We start from the raw sequence: 20,048 nt of genomic DNA, 5'->3' as shown, positions 1-20,048 counted from the left end.
GATACAATACCACATCTTTTTTCTAAATTATTCTTTCCTTGGTTCATTAGACACCCGAGTACATTTCTAATTTCTCATTAATCTGGAAACTCTCTCTTCCATTCCATTCATCCTTGAAGTACTCAGGCCACACCTCCTCTCCCTGGAGCTTGTCTCACAACCTCCAAAAGAGGTAACATCCCTCCTTGCCTTTCCCCTCCACCTCCATTCTACATAGAGTGTGATTTCCAGGTGAAAGTTCTGAAATACTCTGTGATTTGTGTTGAGTTGTGAGGGCCTGGGCATGAGGGTGCAAGGCACAGGTAGAAAAGGCATTTTCTCTGATGCACATAAGAGAAGAAATGCTCCCATTACATGAAGGAAGAGCCCTCATGTTCATGAAACATATTGTCACCTAGATTTTCAAGTGGAGTCATAATACCTCAAAAAAGGAGTAATTCACAAGCAAGAACATAGAGATATATTAGAAGCAAAGAACCACTTTTATTGAGAATAAGGAATTTGCCCAACTGTGGGATGTTAGGCTTGTTGCCACAGTCAGATGACAGAATCCAGAGTAAGGGAACAAAGACCAACATTTAGAAAACAGTCAGATGATTCCACACAGCCTTGAGGCACAAGATGCCATTCTAGAAATGTTGCTTGGAGGTGAGAGTCTCTGTGAAGCATGCAATTTCGTGGATATAGAAAATGTGAGGTATGAATCCTTGATTCGGCCCTCTCATTAGATGTGTCTTATTTAGAGGACAACGGGGAGATGTTCTAGCAGCAAGAAGAATAACATCTTCTATAGCAAAATGGCCGGTAACCATAGCAGCTGGAGCCATAGCCACAACCACAGCCATATCTGGGGCCGTAGCCACAGCAGGAGCCAGAGCCACAGCCAGAGCCACAGCCATACCAGGAGCCATATCCACAGCCATAGCCAGGTCCATAACTCCAGCTGTAATAGGGACCATAGCCACAGCCGTAGCCATAGCCACAGCCATAGCCACAGCCATAGCCACAAGAGTTGCCGTAGTTGCAACACATCTTGTCAAGAGAAGAGATTCCACGTGGGTTGTGAGAGGATGTGGTGAACTGTGTGTCTTCTACTAGCCTTGGACCTTTATATACTGTCAGTAATTGGCAGAACATACCATTCATCCCCTGACATACCCAACAAATATGTAAGCACTTCTGGTATGCCACTCACTGTCAACAATCAATAAATGTCTTGGGAAATGTGACTTCATTCTGTTGAGGTCTCCAGTTATATTTAAAGAATAGCATTTTAATTGCTCTGCCAAAGAATTCTCTCACTAGAATCATGAGCCATACATAAAACTGGTACCCAGCTTCACAACTTGTTGTCATTTAATTCACCTTATGTTCATCGTTGAGGGACATTTAGGAAAATCTTGTCCTCTTGATCTCTCCTCTTTCCTAAGCTATCTACCTGTCCCCATAGGGAAGGAAATAACTCCCATCTTCTTTCTGGAATCATTGCAAATTTTTGCCTGCCTGCTCACACCCAGATACCTACTGCAGATACCTACTAGCTCCAAGTGTGATAAACAAGGGAAGATGCTAATTCCAGTCATCAGGACAAAGCCCAACAACACCGGAACTTCTGCTGTACAATGCCAATAGTGTTGAGATCTAGAAACCTTGGTTTGAATCTCACATCTCTATATTCTCTCTTTATTGGTGTCTAATTCCAAATACTTCCTTTTTTTCTTAACTAAACGCAATTATTCCATTACCAGACATGAAGTCAAAAAGGAAGGAAGGAAGGAAGGAAGGAAGGAAGGAAGGAAGGAAGGAAGGGAGAAATGGAGGTGTCTCTGCTTTTTGTTTGTATGGTTGTTTCTTGGGATATTTCTGCTCATCTTGGTTGTCTATGCTTTACATCAATCACCATCTTATGAATCTGGCAGAATACAAAATTGGATTACTTTTTACTGTGACAACTAAAAAATCCAAGCTGCAAGGGAGTACAAACCCAGGAGGATCATTCCTTCTACTCCTCGCTAAAATTTCCCATCAAAGAAATGTGGGACATCCAGTCTTTTCCTGAATGCTTTCACCTGGGTATTTCATAAAACTGCTGATTTCCTTTCCTGTGATCTTTCCTTAGTAGACATTTTTCCTTCAGTTGACAGCATTTCCTACTACTTTTAGACTGGGGTATGTGATCCCTCTGCTGTGATTCATCCCTTACAAGGAGTTTAAGGAAAATATGCCCACTACAATTGTTCTGTAGCTTAATTTTCGCTACTTGTCTACCATTCTTGAAATTCACAACTATAAGCTCTAATGCACAAAATCCCTAGAATACACACTTTGCTTTTCTAACACTCCCTTCCTTGTCACAATACTCCTGACCTATTGAAAAAGTTTTCTAGCTCTGTTGCATTATTTCTAGTACCTTTCCTTTCAGGTTTCTGAATACAGATGCATAATGGCAGAAAAAAAAAGTCTATTATTCTGTGCACCCCTCTTTCCAGATGAAGTAGAGCCTGGCACATAATTTGAATTCCGTCAATATTTCCCCAGTAAAGAAATGCATTAAAACAAAATCGTGTTCAAATATTGGTGTGCCATTTAGAAGTTATAAAATAATTCAATATATTATCGCAATATTCTCATTCCTTTCAACCCAAAAATCTCCAATATTCTTGGACTAAGTCTCAAATTTCACACCTTAAAGATAGTTGTCTGAGGGTGACTGGGTGGCTAGTTGGTTAAGTGTCCAACCTCAGCTCAGGTGATGATCTTACGGTTTGTGAGTTTGATCTGCGTGTAGTGCTCTGTGCTGACAGCCTGGAGACTGAAGCCTGATTCAGATTCTGTGTCTCTTTCTCACTCTGCCCCTCCCACGCTGACATCTGTCTGTCAAAAAAATAAATAAATAAATAAATAAATGAAAAAAATTGAAATATACGAATAAATAAATAAATAAAGGTGTCTGTTTGTGAACACATTGTTCCATATGTTCTCTATGCCTTATAAATATCCAGAACTTGACTAGATATGTAAATTATAATATACATGCCTAATTGGTGATATTCTTCCCTCCTTCAGAAAGCCTTCAAAGACAAGGAACATAATGGAACAATGAATAGATTTTCATCAAACTGTAATTATTAGAATTCTTTTCCCTGTTGTAGGATGTACCCATCCTAGACTAACTCAGAGCACATTCAGTCATCGCATCAGATTTAGAATATCCCATGTGTGATAATTCCATCCCTTGAGAGAAGGCTTAATTCTTCATCAGCAGGACACTTACTATACTGGGCATAGCCTCCATCCAGGGCTGACCTCGATGGCAAGGCCATCCTCCTTGGAATTTGACATGGTTTAGAGTCTCCTGGCTCTAGGATCCTCACACTCAGACTTTGTGCACTCACCTTTGTCATGCATATGAGTCAGTGATTGGTTATTCACTGCTGGTTGAATTTGAGTCTGAAATACATTTTCTATTGTAGGATCTAAAGGTGAGAGCTCTGGAATGGCACCTGAGGAAAGGACACTGAAGTCAGACCCCAACAAACGGAAGGTTCTCAAACTCAGAAAGGACTGGGCTTCTCATCCCATTCTTGTATACGCACCAGGGAAGACACTAAAGGACACCATTAAAGCCCTACTCCTTCCTCTTTTCAACTGAAAATTGTGGCACCACTGATCATACCCAACACATAATGAATTTCTCTTCCCCTTTCTGCTTGGTACTGCCCTTTCTGCCCATTCTTTCAACTTGATCAGTTCGTTTGACACCAAACATCAAAATACCACCCTGAACTATCTCTCCAATATTTAATGAACCTTCATTCTCTTCCCCAGGAAGCTGTTTTATTCTCTCCAAGCAAATTATGTGTCTAAATTTGTCATAATTAATTTGTAACATATTTATTAACACCAACAAAATGTAAACACTCTGAGAGTAGGAAATTCATCTGCCATTTTTCTTCTATGTATTCAGTGTGTCGGATGGTTCTCTTTCAAACACATTCAGAAGTATTTGTCAGTTAAGTGACTTAAATCAATTTCTTCAAACTCAATTTATGCCAACATATATATTAGCAAATCCGTCCAATTCAGATGATATGATACCACGCTTTGCTTCTAATGTACCCTTTCCTTGCTTCTTTACACTTCAGCTGAGGCAGCTTTCAATTTCTCATGAATGCCAGAAACTCTCTCTTCCATCACATTCATCCTTTAAGTGATCAGGCCACACCCCTTCCCTTAGGCTTCTATCACAACCTCCCAGGAGGTGCCATCCCTCCCTGTCCTCGTCTTTTCCCTCCACTTCCATTCTACCTACAGTGTGATTTCCAGGGCACAGTTCTGAATACTGTGTGATTTGTGTTGGAGTGTTAGGGATGTGAAATTTAGGTGGAGAAGACATTATATCGATGCATGTAAGAGAAGGAATACTTGTATGATATCAAGAAAAAGACCTGGGTACATGGAATATATTGTAAGCCCAATTTTCAAGACAGGCCATAACACCTCAAGAAATGAGGCTTTACCAAGAGAGAAGAGAGACATTTGATAGAAGGAATGAAACATTTTTATTGAGAATAAGGGATTTGCCCAAATGTGGGATGTTCAGATCCTTGTCACAGTCACAACACAGAATCCATATTAAGGGAGTAAGAACAACACTTTTTGGAAAACTGTTAGATGATACTCCATAGCCTCAAGCCACAAGCTGCCATTTTACAAATGTTACTGGAGGTCAAATCTTCTATGACACATACAATGTTTTTGATATATAAATCTTGGGGTATAGATCCTTGAATGAGTCTTCTCGTAAGGCGTGTCTTTTCAGAAGCAAGTGGGGCTTGGACAGTGATGTTCTAACAGCAAGAGGAATAACATCTTCTATAGAAATATGGCCGGTAGCCACAGCAGTTGGAGCCATAGCCATAGCCACAGCCATATCCACAGCCATATCCACAGCAGGAGCCATAGCCACAGCCATACCCTGAGCCATAGCCACAGCCATAACGGAGGCCATAACCACAGCCATAATAGGGACCACATCCACAGCCATAGCCATATCCACAGCCAGAGCCACAGGAGTTGCCGTAGTTGTAACACATCTTGTCAAGAGAAGGGAATTCACGTGGGTTGTGAGAGGATGTGATGAAGTGCGTGTCTTCCACTTGCTTTGGACCCTTATATACTGTCAGTAATTAGCAGAGCATGTCACTCATCCCCTGACTTACCCAACAAATATGTAAGCAACTGTGCTGTGCCAGTCACTGTCAACAATCAACAATGTGTTGGGCAACGTGAGCTCATTATTAAGCAGACAACAGTTTTATTAAAAACAGCATTTTATTTCATTCTGCCAAAAAAACTTTTCTCAGTAGAATCATGGACTCTAAGTAAAATCCATGGTCCAAAATCCATGTGACCAAAATCCATGGTCACAATCTCCAATCATTTAACAAGAAGGCTGAGGGATTTTTAGGAAATATTTCTCCTTCTTGATTTCGTCACACTCGTGAAACATCTACCTCTGTCCAAAAGGAAAGAAAAATTCATCTCCTTTCTGGAATCATTGCAATATCTTACCAGGCTTCTTGCACCCACATACCTGCTACAGATATCTACTGGCTCTGGGTGGTAAAAGCTAGGGATGATGCCCATTTCACGACACAGAAAAGTCCTCAACGCCATTGAAATGCCTCATGTCAAATGACAAAAGTGCTGAGATCGAGAAACCTACCTTTGTAGCCTCACATCTATAAATTAGATTCTCTTTACTCGTGTCTATGTCCAAAGATTCCCCTTCTTCTCAACTAAACTGAAAGTCCAACCCATTCATCACCAGACATACAGTGGGGGTGGGGGAGAATGTTGTTTATTTGTTTGTGATGTGTTTCCTTATCTTCATTGTCCAGGTCACTATGCTCATATCCAGGCAGATTCCAAAATTTAAATTACTTTTCACTGTAACAACTATGAAATCCTAGTTGGAAACGAGTACAAATTCAGGTATCATTTCTTCTACTCCACACTCAAATTTTAACACCAAGAAATGAGAGTCATCCAGTCCTTTATTGAATGACTTCCACAGGCATTTTAATAAAACTGCTGATTTCCTTTTCGGAGAAGTTTCATTATTCGATATGTTTCCTTTGGTTGAGAATATTTCTAATGTTTTTTTTATTTTCTAGTATTGCTCATGGGTTATCTGATCACTCCACTATGTGTCATCCCTAACAACAAATACAACACATATATCCCCTTACATATGTTCTTTACCTTTAATTTTCCTACTTTTCCATCATTATTGAAATTCAAAACCATAAATTCCAATGCACAAGTTCCCTGAAATAGACATGATAATTTTTAAACACCCACTCTCTGCTCACAATACCCACGACCTAATGAAAAACACTTCCTATCTTTATTGCTTTATTTCTATACACTTCCATTAAGAGCTCGGGACACTGATATTTACTGGCAGAAAAAAATCTGTCTGGAGCACCTGGGTGGCGCAGTCGGTTAAGCGTCCGACTTCAGCCAGGTCACGATCTCGCGGTCCGGGAGTTCGAGCCCCGCGTCAGGCTCTGGGCTGATGGCTCGGAGCCTGGAGCCTGTTTCCGATTCTGTGTCTCCCTCTCTCTCTGCCCCTCCCCCGTTCATGCTCTGTCTCTCTCTGTCCCAAAAATAAATAAACGTTGAAAAAAAATTTAAAAAAAAAAAAAAGAAAAAAAGAAAAAAAATCTTTCTTCTGTGTGTCCTTGAATCATCAGTTAGTTCTAAGCATAGTGCCTGGCACATAATCTCAACTCAATATTTCTGCCAATAAAAAACAGACACATTAAAACAAAACCATGTTCAAACGTTGGTATCACTTAGAATCTATAAGAATGTGAATATATGTCATAATGTTCTCAATTCATTCAAGCTGAAAGTCCCAAATGCTCATGGCTAAAACAGTCACAAATTTCACCTTTTGAAGATATCTGTTAGTTTTCAAAGTCATTTCTCCAGATATACGTTATCTCATATGCCTAATAAATGATAAACTCTTTACTAGAAATAGAAAGTATGAGATATGTGTCTAATAAATACTATTCTGCTCTCTTTCAAGTAGTGTTCAATGAAAAGGAACCTAATGAAACCATAAGTTCTATGTTCAACAAACTGTAATGATTGGAATTGACTCTCCCTGTGTATACAATTTTGTCAACTCTGATTTATCCAGAACACAGTCAGTCCCCAGAAATGACTTACAGATGTTCCATCTGTGAGAATTGCCCAGCTCTTGAAAGAACATCTCTTTCCTCATCAGTAAGACACATTATATCCTGGGCGTAGTTTCCCTCCAGGACAACCTTGATGGCAGAGCCATCTTCCTTGAAACTGGCCAAGTTGTGGAGTCTCCAGGACCAAGGGTACTCAGACCCAGATTTTGTGCAGTGACCCTTGTCATGGAGACGAGACAGTGAGTCTTTTATTCTGCTGGTTGAAATTGTGTCTGAAAGACAATTTTTGTTGTAGGATCTAAATGTTAGAGGTCTGGAAAGGCACATGAGAGAAGCACACTGAAATCAGAATCCATCAAAGTAGTACACATTCAAACTCAGAAAATCAACTGGAACTATTCATTACATTTTATATCTGCTCCATTAGAGAGCCCATTTAAGACACTAGCCATTGTTCTTTTGCACGAAAACTCGTGGCACCACTGATCATACCAAAACCTTATGTATTTCTGTTTCTACTTTACATTTACAACTGTCCTTTCTAGTATTTCTGGAAACTGACATGAGTTCATGTGACAGAACATGTCAAAACACATCCTTGAACTAACTCTTCAATACTTCAGTCTTCTCAAGGATGCTGTTTTATTCACACCATAGGAATTACCTCTCTAAATTTATCTGAATTAATTCTTCTCTTTGTTTTATTAACCTACTAGAATGAAACCACTCTGACAGCAAGAAATTCACCTATAATTTTTCTACTGAGCCTTCAGGGTGTGTGACAGTTGCTTTTCAAAAACATTCAAAACTATTTGGCAATTAATGGACTTAAATCAATTTACTGAAACGCAGTATATGCCAACAAATGTATTTGCACTTCCATCAAAATGCAGATAATACAATATCACGTTTTTCTTTTGCTTCTCATTTTCTTAGTTTCTTACATCTCAACAGAGGCGGCTCCCAATTTCTCATTAATCCCAAAATTTCTCTCTTCAACCCCATTCATCCTCGAAGCACTCAGGCCATACTTCCCCCCCCTTGAGCTTGTGTCACAACTTCCCAAAGAGGTGTCCTAACTCTTCCTCTTACCCCTCCAGCCTTCAGCTCCATTTAGATACGGTGTTACCTCAAGGACAAAGTTCTTACACAGTGTGATTTATGTTGAGGTGTTATGGATACAAGAAATAGGAGAAGACATTATCTCCATGCACATAAGAGAAGAAAGGTTTATATTATATCTAGGAAGAGACCCAGGTTCATGGAATATATTGTCGCCCGAGTTTCAAAAGATGCCATACACCTCAGAAAGGAGTCATTCATTAGCCAGAACACAGAGATTACTTAGGAAAAAAATGAAACATTTTTATTGAGAATAAGGGATTTACCTCACTGTGGGATTTTAAATATGTTGCCACAGTCTCAACACAGAACCCAGATTAGGGAAGTGAAGACTAACATTTGGAAAATAGTCAGAGGATACCACATAGCCTCAGCCACAGGAAGCCTTCATACAAATGCTAACTAGAGGTCACAATTACCGAAAGCATGCAATTCATTGGATATAGAAATCTTGGGGTATAAATCAATGAATCAGCCCTCCCTTAAGCCATGCCACTTCAGAAGCAAATGTGTCTTGGACAGTGATGTTCTAGCAGCAAGAAGAATAACATCTTCTATAGCAAAATGGCCGGTAGCCACAGCAACCAGAGCCATAGCCACAGCCACAGCCATATCTGGTGCCATAGCCACAGCAGGAGCCGTATCCACAGCCATATCCACAGCCATAGCCAGGTCCATAACTACAGCCATAATAGGGCCCATAGCCACAGCCATAGCCATAGCCACAGCCATAGCCACAGGAGTTGCCGTAGTTGCAACACATCTTGTCAAGAGAAGAGATTTCACGTGGGTTGCGAGAGGATGTGGTGAACTGTGTGTCTTCTACTAGCCTTGGACCTTTATATACTGTCAGTAATTGGCAGAACATACCATTCATCCCCTGACATACCCAACAAATATGTAAGCACTTCTGGTATGCCACTCACTGTCAACAATCAATAAAAGTCTTGGGAAATGTGACTTCATTCTGTTGGAGTCTCCAGTTATATTTAAAGAACAGCATTTTAATTTGCTCTGCCAAAGAATCTCTCACTAGAATCATGTGCCATACGTAAAACTGGTACCCACCTTCACAACTTACTGTCATTTAATTTACCTTATGAATCATCGTTGAGGGACATTTAGGAAAATTTTATCCTCTTGATATCTTCTGTTTCCTAAGCTACCTACCCCATAGGGAAGGAAATAACTCCCATCATCTTTCTGGAATCATTGCAAATTTTTACCTGCCTTCTCACACCCAGATACCTACTGCAGATACCTACTAGCTCCATGTGTGATAAAGGAGGGAAGATGCTAATTCCAGCCAACAGAACAAAGCCCAACAACACTGAAACTTCTGCTGTACAATGCCAATAGTGTTGAGATCTAGAAACCTTGGTTTGTAACCTCACATCTATATATTCTCTCTTTATTGGTGTCTAATTCCAAATTCTTCCTTTTTTTCTCAACTAAACCCATTATTCAATCATTCCATCGCCAGACATAAAGTCAATAAGAAAACAAGGAAGGAAAGAAGGAAGGAAGAATTTAGAAATAATGAAAGAAAGAAAGAGAGAGAGTAGAAAGAAAGAAAGAAGAAAGAAAGAAAGGAAGAAAGAAAGAAAGAAAGAAAGAAAGAAAGAAAGAAAGAAAAGAGAAAGAAAGGAAGGAAGGAAGGTGTCTCTGTTTTTTTGTTTGTATGGTTGTTTCCCGGGATGTTTCTGCTCATCTTTGTTGTCTACTCTTTACATCAATCACCATTTTATGAATCTGGCAGAATCCAAAATTTGTATTACTTTTTACTGTGACAACTCTAAAATCCAAGCTGGAAGGGAGAACAAACTCAGGAAGATCATTCCTTCTACTCCACGCTAAAATTTCCCATCAAAGAAATGAGTGACATCCAGTCTTTCACTCAATGCTTTCACCTGGGAATTTCATAAAACTGGTGATTTTCTTTCCTGTGATTTTTCCTTAGTAGACATTTTTCTTTCAGTTGACAGTATTTCCTATGACTTTTTGATTGCTCTATCTGATCACTCTGCTCTAATTCATCCCTTACCAGAAGTTTAAGGAAAATATACCCACTACAATTATTCTTTGGCTTAATTTTCTCTACTTTTCTACCATTCTTGAAATTCACAGCTATAAACTCTAATGCACAAAATCCCTAGAATACACACTTTGCTTTTCTAACAACCCCTTTCTTGTCACAATACTCCTGAACTATGGGAAAAGTTTTCCAGCTTTCTTGCAGTATTTCTAGTAACTTTCCATTCAGGTTTCTTAATACAGATCCATAATGGCAGAAACATAATCTCCTCGTCTGTGCACCCCTCTTTCCAGATGAAGTAGAGCCTGGCACATAATTTGAATTCCGTCAATATTTCCCCAGTAAAGAAATGCATTAAAACAAAATCGTGTTCAAATGTTGGTGTGCCAGTACAAGTTATAAGATAATTCAATATATTATCACCATGTTCTCATTCCATTCTACTCTTTCCATCCTGAAAGTCTCAAAAGTTTTTAACTAGTGAGATTCAAATATCTCATTTTGAGGATACTTGTCAGTTTATGAACACCTTGTCACAGACGTGCAAGTTATCTTATATACCTAATAAATATTCGACCCTTTATGGATATGTAAATTGTGATATACATGCCTATCTGATGATGTTCTTCCCTCTTTCAGGAAGCCTTCAAAGACAAGGAACATAATAGAACAATGAGTAGATTTTTAACAAACTGTAATTAATGGAATTTCTTCCCCTGTCGGTAGGATTTACCCCCCCCCCACCCCCCCTTGACTAACCCAGAGCACAGGCAGTCCTCAGAACAGACTTAGGGTGTTCCATATTGAAAACTTCCAACCCGTGACAGAAGCCTTGATCCTTCCACAGCAGGACACTTAATATCCTGGGCATAGCCTCATGCCAGGGCTGACCTTGATGGCACGGTTATTTTCCTTAGAATTGGCCATGTTGTGGATGGAGTCTTTTAGCTCCAGTGTCCTCAGACTCAGAATTTCTTCAGTGACTTTTGTCATGGAGATGAGACAGTGAGTCATTCTTTCTGCTGGTAGAAATTGACTCTGAAGACACTTTTTCTGATGTACACTCTAACTGTTAGAGTTCTGGAAGGCATATGAGGAAAAGACACTTTGGTAAGAACCCAACACAATAGTAAGCTCGCAACTCCCAAACTATCCCTTGCTTTTTTCCACTACAAATTGTGGCACCACCAATCAAACCCCAACCTTCATGAATTTCTCTTTCTCCTTTATACTTACAACTGTTCTTTCTAGTATTTCTTTCAAATGGCATCAGTTCATTTGACACAAAATGTCAAAATACATCCTTGAACTATCTCCGCAATCCTTCAGCCTACAATCTCTTCCCCAGTAAGATGTTTTATTGCCTTCATAGGTATGATCTCTCCAAATTAATTTCAACTAATTCCTACTTATTTTTAAATATCGCCATGAGAATGTCAACACTCTGAGAGCAAGAAAGTACTCCACAGTTTTTCTCCTGTATCTTCAGAGTGTAGGATAGTTCCCTTTCAAAAACATTCTAAACTATTTGTGAGTTAAGTGACTCACATATCAATTTCCTCACTCACAATATATGCCAACAATACATCCAGACTTCCATTAAATTACAGATGATACAATACCACATCTTTCTTCTAAATTTTCCTTTCCTTAGTTCATTAGACACCCGATTCCATTTCTAATTTCTCATTAATCTGGAAACTCTCTCTTCCATTCCATTCATCCTTGAAGTACTCAGGCCACACCTCCTCTCCCTGGAGCTTGTCTCACAACCTCCAAAAGAGGTAACATCCCTCCTTGCCTTTCCCCTCCACCTCCATTCTACATAGAGTGTGATTTCCAGATGAAAGTTCTGAAATACTCTGTGATTTGTGTTGAGTTGTGAGGGCCTGGGCATGAGGGTGCAAGGCACAGGTAGAAAAGGCATTTTCTCTGATGCACATAAGAGAAGAAATGCTCCCATTACATGAAGGAAGAGCCCTCATGTTCATGAAACATATTGTCACCTAGATTTTCAAGAGAAGTCATAATACCTCAAAAAAAGGAGTAATTCACAAGCAAGAACATAGAGATATACTAGAAGTAAAGAATCACTTTTATTGAGAATAAGGTATTTGCCCAACAGTGGGGTGTTAGGCTTGTTTCCACAGTCAGATGACAGAATCCAGAGTAAAGGAATAAACATCAACATTTGGAAAAGAGTCAGATGATACCACACTGCCTTGAAGCACAGGATGCCATTCTAGAAATGTTGCTTGAAGGTGTGAACCTCTGAGAAGCATGCAATTTCGTGGATATAGAAAATGTGAGGTATGAATCCTTGATTCAGCCCTCTCATTAGACGTGTCTTATTTAGAGGACAATGGGGTGATGTTCTAACAGCAAGAAGAATAACATCTTCTATAGCAAAATGGCCGGTAACCATAGCAGCCGGAACCATAGCAGCCGGAACCATAGCCACAACCACAGCCATATCTGGGGCCATAGCCACAGCAGGAGCCATATCCACAGCCAGAGCCACAGCCATACCAGGAGCCATATCCACAGCCATAGCCAGGTCCATAACTCCAGCTGTAATAGGGGCCATAGCCACAGCCATAGCCATAGCCACAGCCATAGCCACAGGAGTTGCCGTAGTTGCAACACATCTTGTCAAGAGAAGAGATTTCACGTGGGTTGCGAGAGGATGTGGTGAACTGTGTGTCTTCTACTAGCCTTGGACCTTTATATACTGTCAGTAATTGGCAGAACATACCATTCATCCCCTGACATACCCAACAAATATGTAAGCACTTCTGGTATGCCACTCACTGTCAACAATCAATAAATGTCTTGGGAAATGTGACTTCATTCTGTTGAGGTCTCCAGTTATATTTAAAGAACAGCATTTTAATTGCTCTGCCAAAGAATTCTCTCACTAGAATCATAGGCCATACGTAAAACTGGTACCCAGCTTCACAACTTGTTGCCATTTAATTTACCTTATGTATCATTGTTGAGGGACATTTAGGAAAATCTTGTCCTCTTGATCTCTCCTTTTTCCTACGCTATCTACCTGTCCCCATAGGGAAGGAAATAACTCCCATCATCTTTCTGGAATCATTGCAAATTTTTACCTGCCTTCTCACACCCAGATACCTCCTGCAGATACCTAGTAGCTCCATGTGTGATAAATGAGGGAAGATGCTAATTCCAGTCATCAGAACAAAGCCCAACAACACTGGAACTTCTGCTGTACAATGCCAATAGTGTTGAGATCTAGAAACCTTGGTTTGTAACCTCACATCTATATATTCTCACTTTATTGGTGTCTAATTCCAAATACTTCCTTTTTTTCTCAACTAAACCCTTTATCTAATCATTCTATTGCCAGACATAAAGTCAAAAAGAAAAGAAGGAAGGAAGGAAGGAAGGAAGGAAGGAAGGAAGGAAGGAAGGAAGGAAGGAAGGAGTTAGAAATAAAGAAGGAAAGAAAGAAAGAAAGAGAGAAAGAAAGAAAGAAAGAAAGAAAGAAAGAAAGAAAGAAAGAGAAAGAAAGATGGTTATTAGGAAGGAAGGGAGGAAAGAAGGAAGGAAGGAAGGAGGGAAGGAAGGAAGAAAGGAAGGAAGGAAGGAAGGTGTCTCTGCTTTTTGTTTGTATGGTTGTTTCTTGGGATGTTTCTGCTTGTCTTCGTTGTCTATGCTTTACATCAATCACCATTTTACGAATCTGGCAGAATCCAAAATTTGTATTACTTTTTACTGTGAACTTTAAAATCCAACCTGGAAGGGAGTACAAACTCAGGAAGATCATTCCTTCTACTCCATGCTAAAATTTCCCATCAAAGAATGAGTGACATCCAGTCTTTTACTGAATACTTTCACCTGGGAATTTCATAAAACTGCTGTTTTCGTTTCCTGTGATCTTTCCTTAGTAGACATTTTTCCTTCAGTTGACAGTATTTCCTATGACTTTTACACTGGGGTATGTGGTCCCTCTGCTGTGATTCATCCCTTACAAGAAGTTTAAGGAAAATATGCCCACTACAATTGTTCGTTACCTTAATTTTCCCTACTTTTCTACCATTCTTGAAATTCACAACCATAATCTCTAGTGCACAAAATCCCTGAATACACACTTTGCTTTTCTAACACCCCCTTTCTTGTCACAATTCTCCTGAACTATTGGAAAAGTTTTCTAGCTCTATTACATTATTTCCAGTACCTTTCCATTCAGGTTTCTGAATACAGATGCATAATGGCAGAAAAAAAAGTCTTTTATTCTGTGCAACCCTGTTTCCCGATGAAGTACAGCCTGGCACATAATTTGAATTCCTTCAATATTTCTCCAATTAAAAAATGCATTTAAAAAACCGTGTTGAAATGTTGGTGTGCCATTTAGAAGTTATAAAATAATTCAATATATTATCGCAATAATCTCATTCCATTCAACCTGAAAATCCCCAATATTCTTGGACTAAGAGTCTCAAATTTCACACTTTGATGGTAGTCTGGGGGTTCCCGGGTGGCTCATTGGTTAAGTGTCCAACCTCAGCTCAGGTGATGTCTAATGGTTTGTGAGTTCGAGCCCCATGTAGAGCTCTGTGCTGACAGCCTGGAGACTGAAGCCTGATTCAGATTCTGTGTCTCTTTCTCACTCTGCCCTTCCCACCCTGACACTCTGTCTCTCAAAAAAAAAAAAAAAGAAAAAAGAAAAAAATTCAAATAAATAAAAAAATAAATATAGTAGTCTGTTTGTGAACGCATTGTTCCTTATGTTCTTCTATGCCTTATAAATAACCAGACCGTTACTAGATATGTAAATTATGATATACATGCCTAATTGATGATATTCTTCCCTCCTTCAGAAGCCTTCAAAGACAAGGAACATAATGAAACAATGAATAGATTTTCAACAAACTGTAATTATTAGAATTCTTTTCCCTGTTGTAGGATGTACCCATCCTAGACTAACTCACAGCACACTCAGTCATCACATCAGATTTAGACTATGCCATGTGTGATAATTCCATCCCTTGAGAGAAGGCTTAATTCTTCATCAGCAGGACACTTACTATACTGGGCATAGCCTCCATCCAGGGCTGACCTCGATGGCAAGGCCATCCTCCTTGGAATTTGACATGGTTTAGAGTCTCCTGGCTCTAGGATCCTCACACTCAGACTTTGTGCACTCACCTTTGCCATGCATATGAATCAGTGATTGGTTATTCACTGCTGGTTGAATTTGAGTCTGAAATACATTTTCTATTGTAGGATCTAAAGGTGAGAGCTCTGGAATGGCACCTGAGGAAAGGACACTGAAGTCAGACCCCAACAAACGGAAGGTTCTCAAACTCAGAAAGGACTGGGCTTCTCATCCCATTCTTGTATACGCACCAGGGAAGACACTAAAGGACACCATTAAAGCCCTACTCCTTCCTCTTTTCAACTGAAAACTGTGGCACCACTGATCATACCCAACACATAATGAATTTCTCTTCCCCTTTCTGCTTGGTACTGCCCTTTCTGCCCATTCTTTCAACTTGATCAGTTCGTTTGACACCAAACATCAAAGTACCACCCCGAACTATCTCTCCAATATTTAATGAACCTTCATTCTCTTCCCCAGGAAGCTGTTTTATTCTCTCCAAGCAAATTATGTGTCTAAATTTGTCATAATTAATTTGTAACATATTTATTAACACCAACAAAATGTAAACACTCTGAGAGTAGGAAATTCATCTGCCATTTTTCTACTATGTATTCAGCGTGTCAGATGGTTCCCTTTCAAACACATTCAAAAGTATTTCTCGGACCAGCAGAAGATGGTGGTATAGGAGGATGCTGGGCTCACCGCGCATCCTGCTGATCACTTAGATTCCACCTACACCTGCCTAAATAACCCAGAAAACCACCAGAAGACTAGCAGAATGGAGTCTCTGGACCCAAGCGCAGACGAGAGGCCCACAGAAGAGGGGCCCCTCCTGAAGTGGATCACCTAGGGAGAAGTGAGCTAAGCCTGCCCCTCCTGCCCCCCGTGCACCTTGCCTACCCACCCCAGCTAATACGCCAGATCCCCAGCACCACAAGCCTGACAGTGTGCAAGTAGTCCAGATGGACCACCCCACCCCACAGTGAATCCTGCCCCTAGGAGAGGGGAAGAGAAGGCACTCACCAGTCTGACTATGGCCCCAGCGGTGGGCTGGGGGCAGACATCAGGTCTGACTGCGGCCCTGCCCACCAACTCCAGTTATACACCACAGCACAGGGGAAGTGCCCTGCAGGTCCGCACCACTCCAGGGACTATCCAAAATGACCAAAGGGTAGAATTCCCCTCAAAAGAATCTCCAGGAAATAACAATAGCTAATGAACTGATCAAAAAGGATTTAAATAATATAACAGAAAGTGAATTTAGAATAATAGTCATAAAATTAATCGCTGGGCTTGAAAACAGAATAGAGGACAGCAGAGAATCTATTGCTACAGAGATCAAGGGACTAAGGAATAGTCAGGAGGAGCTGAAAAACGCTTTAAATGAGATGCAAAATAAAATGGAAACGCCCACGGCTCAGACTGAAGAGGCAGAGGAGAGAATAGGTGAACTAGAAGATAAAATTATGGAAAAAGAGGAAGCTGAGAAAAAGAGATTAAAAAAAAATCCAGAAGTATGAGGGGAAAATTAGAGAACTAAGTGATACACTAAAAAGAAATAATATACGCATAATTGGTATCCCAGAGGAGGAAGAAAGAGGGAAAGGTGCTGAAGGTGTACTTGAAGAAATAATAGCTGAGAACTTCCCTGAACTGGGGAAGGAAAAAGGCATTGAAATCCAAGAGGCACAGAGAACTCCCTTCAGATGTAACTTGAATCGATCTTCTGCACAACATATCATAGTGAAACTGGCAAAATACAAGGATAAAGAGAAAATTCTGAAAGCAGCAAGGGATAAACTTGCCCTAACATATAAAGGGAGACTTATAAGACTCGTGACTGATCTCTCTTTTGAAACTTGGCAGGCCAGAAAGGATTGGCAGCAGATCTTCAATGTGTTGGACAGAAAAAATATGCAGCCGAGAATCCTTTATCCAGCAAGTCTGTCATTTAGAATAGAAGGAGAGATAAATGTCTTCCAAAAAAAACAAAAACTGAAGGAATTCATCACCACTAAACCAGGCCTACAAGAGATCCTAAGGGGGATCCTGTGAGAAAAAGTACGAGAGACATCACTACATACAGACATCACAATGACTCTAAACCCGTATCTTTCTATAATAACACTGAATGTAAATGGATTAAATGTGCCAACCAAAAGACATAGGGTATCAGAATGGATAAAAACACAAGACCCATCTATTTTCTGTCTACAAGAGACTCATTTTAGACCTGAAGACACCTTTAGATTGAAAGTGAGGGGACGGAGAACTATTTATCATACTACTGGAAGCCAAAAGAAAGCTGGAGTAGCCATACTTATATCAGACAAACTAGACTTTAAATTAAAGGCTGTAACAAGAGATGAAGAAGGACATTATATAATACTTACAGGGTCTATCCATCAGGAAGAGCTAACAATTATAAATGTCTATGAGCCAAATATGGGAGCCCCCAAATATATAAAACAATTACTCATAAACATAAGCAACCTTATTGATAAGAATGTGGTAATTGCAGGGGATTTTAACACTCCACTCACAGAAATGGATAGATCATCTAGACACAGGATCAATAAAGAAACAAGGGCCCTGAATGATACATTGGATCAGATGGACTTGACAGATATATTTAGAACTCTGCATCCCAAAGCAACAGAATATAGTTTCTTCTCGAGTGCACATGGAACATTCTCCAAGATAGATCATATACTGGGTCACAAAACAGCCCTTCATAAGTATACAAGAATTGAAATTATACCATGCATACTTTCAGACCACAATGCTATGAAGCTTGAAATCAACCACAGGAAAAAGTCTGGAAAACCTCCAAAGGCATGGAGGTTAAAGAACACCCTACTAAAGAATGAATGGTCAACCAGGCAATTAGAGAAGAAATTTAAAAATATATGGAAACAAACGAAAATGAAAATACAACAATCCAAACGCTTTGGGATGCAGCGAAGGCAATCCTGAGAGGAAAATACATTGCAATCCAGGCCTATCTCAAGAAACAAGAAAAATCCCAAATACAAAATCTAACAGCACACCTAAAGGAACTAGAAGCAGAACAGCAAAGGCAGCCTAAACCCAGCAGAAGAAGAGAAATAATAAAGATCAGAGCAGAAATAAACAATATAGAATCTAAAAAAACTGTAGAGCAGATCAACGAAACCAAGAGTTGTTTTTTTGAAAAAATAAACAAAATTGACAAACCTCTAGCCAGGCTTCTCAAAAAGAAAAGGGAGATGACCCAAATAGATAAAATCATGAATGAAAATGGAATGATTACAACCAATCCCTCAGAGATACAAACAATTATCAGGGAATACTATGAAAAATTATATGCCAACAAATTGGACAACCTGGAAGAAATGGACAAATTCCTAAACACCCACACTCTTCCAAAACTCAATCAGGAGGAAATAGAAAGCTTGAACCGACCCATAACCACTGAAGAAATTGAATCAGTTATCAAAATCTCCCAACAAATAAGAGTCCAGGACCAGATGGCTTCCCAGGGGAGTTCTACCAGACATTTAAAGCAGAGATAATACCTATCCTTCTATGCTATTCCAAGAAATAGAAAGGGAAGGAAAACTTCCAGACTCATTCTATGAAGCCAGTATTACTTTGATTCCTAAACCAGACAGAGACCCAGTAAAAAAAGAGAACTACAGGCCAATATCCCTGACGAATATGGATGCAAAAATTCTCAATAAGATACTAGCAAATCGAATTCAACAGCATATAAAAAGAATTATTCACCACGATCAAGTGGGATTCGTTCCTGGGCTGCAGGGCTGGTTCAACATTCGCAAATCAATCAATGTGATACATCACATTAATAAAAGAAAAGATAAGAACCATATGATCCTGTCAATCGATGCAGAAAAAGCATTTGACAAAATAAAGCATCCCTTCTTAATAAAAACCCTCAAGAAAATCGGGATAGAAGGAACATTCTTAAACATCATAAAAGCCATTTATGAAAACCCAGAGCTAATATCATCCTCAGTGGGGAAAAACTGAAAGCTTTCTCCCTGAGATCAGGAACATGACAGGGATGTCCACCCTCACTGCTGTTGTTTAACATAGTGTTGGAAGTTCTAGCATCAGCAATCAGACAACACAAGGAAATCAAAGGCATCAAAATTAGCAAAGATGAAGTTAAGCTTTCACTTTTTGCAGATGACATGATATACATAGAAAATCCAATAGACTCCACCAAAAGTCTGCTAGAACTGATATATGAATTCAGCAAAGTCGCAGGATACGAAATCAATGTACAGAAATCAGTTGCATTCTTATACACTAATAATGAAGCAACAGAAAGGCAAATAAAGAAACTGATACCATTCACAATTGCACCAAGAAGCATAAAATACCTAGGAATAAACCTAACCAAAGATGTAACAGATCTGTATGCTGAAAACTATAGAAAGCTTATGAAGGAAATTGAAGAAGATATAAAGAAATGGAAAAACATTCCATGCTCATGGATTGGAAGAATAGATATTGTTAAAATGTCAATACTACCCAA

General features: G+C 39.5%; 4 protein-coding genes across 4 annotated transcripts; all 4 read right to left on the bottom strand.

Annotated features, from left to right (window-relative positions):
• Positions 1-459: 459 nt before the first annotated feature.
• Positions 460-1,144, bottom strand: LOC123379781 (keratin-associated protein 21-1-like). Its single transcript, XM_045036428.1, has one exon. It carries the CDS (start codon positions 1,135-1,137, stop codon positions 763-765), a length of 375 nt encoding a protein of 124 aa, XP_044892363.1. The 5' UTR covers positions 1,138-1,144; the 3' UTR covers positions 460-762.
• Positions 1,145-4,543: 3,399 nt separating this feature from the next.
• Positions 4,544-5,142, bottom strand: LOC123379780 (keratin-associated protein 21-1-like). The gene has a single exon (XM_045036427.1). It carries the CDS (start codon positions 5,094-5,096, stop codon positions 4,851-4,853), a length of 246 nt encoding a protein of 81 aa, XP_044892362.1. The 5' UTR covers positions 5,097-5,142; the 3' UTR covers positions 4,544-4,850.
• A 3,415-nt stretch (positions 5,143-8,557) lies between these two features.
• Positions 8,558-9,355, bottom strand: LOC123379779 (keratin-associated protein 21-1-like). The gene has a single exon (XM_045036426.1). The coding sequence runs from the start codon at positions 9,214-9,216 to the stop codon at positions 8,869-8,871; it is 348 nt and encodes a 115-aa protein (XP_044892361.1). The 5' UTR covers positions 9,217-9,355; the 3' UTR covers positions 8,558-8,868.
• Positions 9,356-12,446: 3,091 nt separating this feature from the next.
• LOC123379778 (keratin-associated protein 21-2-like) lies at positions 12,447-13,151 on the bottom strand. The gene has a single exon (XM_045036425.1). The coding sequence runs from the start codon at positions 13,134-13,136 to the stop codon at positions 12,750-12,752; it is 387 nt and encodes a 128-aa protein (XP_044892360.1). The 5' UTR covers positions 13,137-13,151; the 3' UTR covers positions 12,447-12,749.
• Between the last annotated feature and the right edge of the window lie 6,897 nt (positions 13,152-20,048).

Source organism: Felis catus, chromosome C2 (genome assembly GCF_018350175.1).
Source record: "Felis catus isolate Fca126 chromosome C2, F.catus_Fca126_mat1.0, whole genome shotgun sequence".
In the NCBI taxonomy this organism is placed as follows: Eukaryota; Metazoa; Chordata; class Mammalia; order Carnivora; family Felidae; genus Felis; species Felis catus.
This window is presented reverse-complemented; position numbering and strand designations above follow the sequence as displayed.

Excerpts from the sequence above, each read along its gene's own strand:
- LOC123379781 (XM_045036428.1), bottom strand. The coding sequence starts at position 1,137 with ATGTTCTGCCAATTACTGACAGTATATAAAGGTCCAAGGCTAGTAGAA.
- LOC123379780 (XM_045036427.1), bottom strand. The coding sequence starts at position 5,096 with ATGTGTTACAACTACGGCAACTCCTGTGGCTCTGGCTGTGGATATGGC.
- LOC123379778 (XM_045036425.1), bottom strand. The coding sequence starts at position 13,136 with ATGAATGGTATGTTCTGCCAATTACTGACAGTATATAAAGGTCCAAGG.
- LOC123379779 (XM_045036426.1), bottom strand. The coding sequence starts at position 9,216 with ATGAATGGTATGTTCTGCCAATTACTGACAGTATATAAAGGTCCAAGG.